Genomic DNA, 3,617 nt, shown 5'->3' with positions numbered 1-3,617 from the left:
TCTCCAACATGAGTCCTTCCCACAGGCTGCAGTTCTTCACAAACTGCTCCAGCTTGAGTCCCTTCCACGGGGTTACAAGTCCTGCCAGCAAAAACCTGCTCCAGCGCAGGCTCCTCTCTTCACAGGGCCACAGGTCCTGCCAGGAGCCTGCTCCAGCATGGGCCTCCCCCAGGGTCACAGCCTCCTTCAGGCATCCACCTGCTCCAGCGCGGGGCCCTCCACAGGCTGCAGGTGGATATCTGCTCCACTGTGGAGCTTCACAGGCTGCAGGGGGACAGCCTGCCTCACCATGGTCTTCATCACGGGCTGCAGGGGAATCTCTGCTCCGGTGCCTGGAGCACCTCCTGCCCCTCCTTCTGCACTGACCTCGGTGTCTGCAGAGCTGTTTCTCTCACATATTCTCACTCCTCTCTCCAGCTGCAATTGCTGCGTGCCAGTTTTTTTTCCTCCTTCTTAAATCTGTTATCTCAGAGGCGCTACCACCGTTGCCGATGGCCTTGGCCTTAGCCAGCGGCAGGTCTGTCTTGGAACAGGCTCCTGTTGGCTCTATCATCAGACACAGGGGAAGCTTCTAGCAGCTTCTCACAGGAGCCACCCCTGCAGCCTCCCTGCTACCAAAACCTTGCCACACAAACCCAATACAATCACTGTCTCTACCAAACAATGAAAACTAGTCTTGTCACCTAAGCAAAAGCCTAGTTTCTAGTTAGCTTTTGGCTAAGTAAAGCCAAAATTTTTAAGTTAGACTTGAAAACATTTCATGTGAATAGTGTTCATTTTCAGTAATACACTTGCATAGTCTTACCCTCAAATACAGAACGGAAACTACTGCAAGTAGCTAAAATGCACTGGTATGGATGTAACTTACAACAAAACTCTGAAGGACACATACACATGTCTTATGTAATGAAGTCAACAAATAGCAACTCATAACTCAAATAGCAGTTATCACTGATTAAAATACTGTATATTGATTGAATAACCTGGGAAGAGGTTACTTGATCCTTGGGAAAGAAACTGATGGGGAGCAGCTGGCCCTGAAGCGTTTGTGAAGCCCTTGGCTGGCCTGCTGATCACCTCCTAAGAACTCTGGACAGCAGGCTGTCGCTGGGCAAGGATATTGTGCTGGTTTGCCGGTAGTTACACTGATCTTGCAGTGATACATTTTTGTGGTCTTTTTCTTTTTTTTTTTTTTTTACCATAGGTGGCTCACATGACAAAAAGTGAAATCTGTCTTCAGGACACTGCATTTATTGGGCCAGGACTTCTGTTTTTGGACCAGTACTTCAACAGTTTCGTTGATGAATATATTGTTCTATGGATAGCATTGGTAAGCATTTTGTTTTATACTTTTCATTTGGAGCATACTTAAAGGAATGGATTGAGAACTGTCCCTGTCATTCTGCGCTGCCATTTCTGACTTGCTCAGATTTCAGCTGTTGCTGCGGAGGGAGTGCCAGGATACCATGTAAACATGTAGGGAGCTGATTGGCTTGCTTTCCTTGGAACAGAGATGTGAAAGTAAATTTACAGATCTCTCTTGTAATTATGCTTTAGTCTAGGTAGTTTGTTTAAAGTTACTCTGCAAAGTGCAGACTAACCTTTGTTTATCAAACTTTGTAAGTGTTTAGTGCTGTTTGGTTTTTGGGTTTTGGGGTTTGTTTGGGTTGGTTTGTTTTTCTTCTAAACTAGACCACTCTATGTTAAAATGCTTGTTAAACTTGTCACTTGGATAGATTCTGATTAAAGTACAGCTGAATTTATGGTAGGGACAATTTAAAAAATACTTGGATTTTTTTTAATCTGTTCTGTTCTGTTCTTTTGAAGTTCATATCCTTGTTTGATATGCTGAGATATGCCACTGGTGTATGCCTACAGATTGCTGCTCATCTTCATATACATGTCTTCAGAATTTCATCTCATCAAGCTCCTGAACAGGTTCAAAACCATAATGACTGATTAAATAGGTCAAGGACAAAAGAAGCAGCAGTTAGGGGAATGTTGAATGAAGCAGCCTCTCTTTTTTTGGGAAGACAGATTAAGCTTTTCAAGAAAATAGTTTTATGAGACAGCTCACTTTATCCCACATATTACCAGATGTTAGAATTACAAACTACAAAGTCCTGCAGATTCTATTGTAATCGTTACTTTTGAACCAGGATGTATTTCCCTCTGCATTTTAGACATTGCAGCTGTTATTTCATACCATGAATACTGTATTTGAAACTTTTGCCATTTCCTGTTAGGTAATAGTAATTCTGTACTTCTGGTCTGGTGAATGTAAACTGCAAACCAAGGTGCTACCAACCAGAATTTGAAGAGGAATTTCACTTTTCCCTAGACCAAGTGACTAATCTTCTAGCATTAGTTTCCAAAGTCTTCTCGGAGCTGCTGTGAAGTGATAGTCAGAGGTATCAGTGGATACAGTACTGCATTATTAACACTGGTAAAATGAGGCATCCATGAGGTAAAACTACTCATTAATCTCTGTTCTGGTATTTCTAAAGAACAAGCTACTGGATCAGTAGGAGGAAGGAGGTATAGCTCAGGGAAATTTTCTTCTATTTCAAAATAATCTTATGAGTGCCTTTAGGATTCATGCATTCTTTAATGTCTTAGTACATAACCTACTGTTATTAAATGCAATTGTAGCTTGTAATTTCTTTCAAGGCCAGTTTCTGGTTTTGTGGTCATAATAAGGTTTGCCTCATTGTGCTCCATCATTATCTAGACTATGAGGGTACTAGCTTTACCTACCCTGACTTGTGTCTGTGAAACTGCAGAAGTGAATGACAAAGTTCACTGATAAACTTAAATGACTGTGACTGTTTCACTGTGACAATGCAACCTACCCCTCTGAAGTACGTTTGCTATTGCTGCATTCATTTAATTTATTATCTATCTAATTTGTCTTGTAGCTATCACTGTACTCTATCCAAACAAAACTGCATGGTACTAAACCCTAATGTAAACCTCTCCAGAACAGAAAGTCAGGTCCACTATCAGCCCTTCTCTTTCTTTAAGAACAGACCCACTGGCTAAAGTAATGTGCCTAGCTGAAGGGCTGCTGTTGTCATTAGAGAAAAGCTGAATGAAAGTAGCTTATTATCTGTATGAGCAAATCATGACTTGCACACAGACCCTATAAGCTTAAGCTCCTTTAAAGAGGTACAACTTGAATATGATTTTTGTAAAAAGCTGTTGAATATGTTCATTACCACTTTTAGTTGCTGATGTGTAGCTGAGCTGTGAGTTCATGAAGTCCTTCCTGAACTGTACAATAAAAAATGCTATGGTTTGTTTTAAAAATATTACCACTGCAGTTTCTTAGCTGCACATTAATTCAAAAAGACTTCCTGAGGTGTTCAAGGAACTTCAGAAGTGGTGTACTGTCTGCTAAATTTGGAGGGGATAAAACACCATCTACCACACTCCTGCCCTAAGGAGGATATACTGATAACTTGAGGGATAACTGTAACAGTTACTGCCAAAGGACTAGCACTCTAAGGGACTAATATAAATTCCAAATGAATCCTCCTGCTCGTTTCAGGCTGGGAAAGACACACCAAACCTTCTCACTCTAAAAAAGTACCCAGGCCACGGGCAAATAGAAGAGA

General features: G+C 41.5%; 1 protein-coding gene across 1 annotated transcript in view; it reads left to right on the top strand.

The window, feature by feature from the left end:
* CHPT1 (choline phosphotransferase 1) overlaps positions 1-2,100 on the top strand; it is a gene marked incomplete at its 5' end in the record, with an annotated part of 11,340 nt that extends 9,240 nt beyond the window's left edge. Inside the window, 2 exons of the mRNA XM_010294726.1 lie at positions 1,205-1,330; positions 1,828-2,100. Coding sequence (XP_010293028.1) covers positions 1,205-1,330; positions 1,828-1,959 — 258 coding nt within the window. The remainder of the gene's footprint in view (positions 1-1,204; positions 1,331-1,827) is intronic.
* Between the last annotated feature and the right edge of the window lie 1,517 nt (positions 2,101-3,617).

The sequence above is a fragment of the Phaethon lepturus genome, unplaced genomic scaffold (assembly GCF_000687285.1).
Source record: "Phaethon lepturus isolate BGI_N335 unplaced genomic scaffold, ASM68728v1 scaffold5219, whole genome shotgun sequence".
NCBI classification, from domain to species: Eukaryota; Metazoa; Chordata; class Aves; order Phaethontiformes; family Phaethontidae; genus Phaethon; species Phaethon lepturus.
The sequence above is the reverse complement of the archived record's forward strand: the minus strand, read 5'-3'. Positions and strand labels throughout refer to the sequence as shown.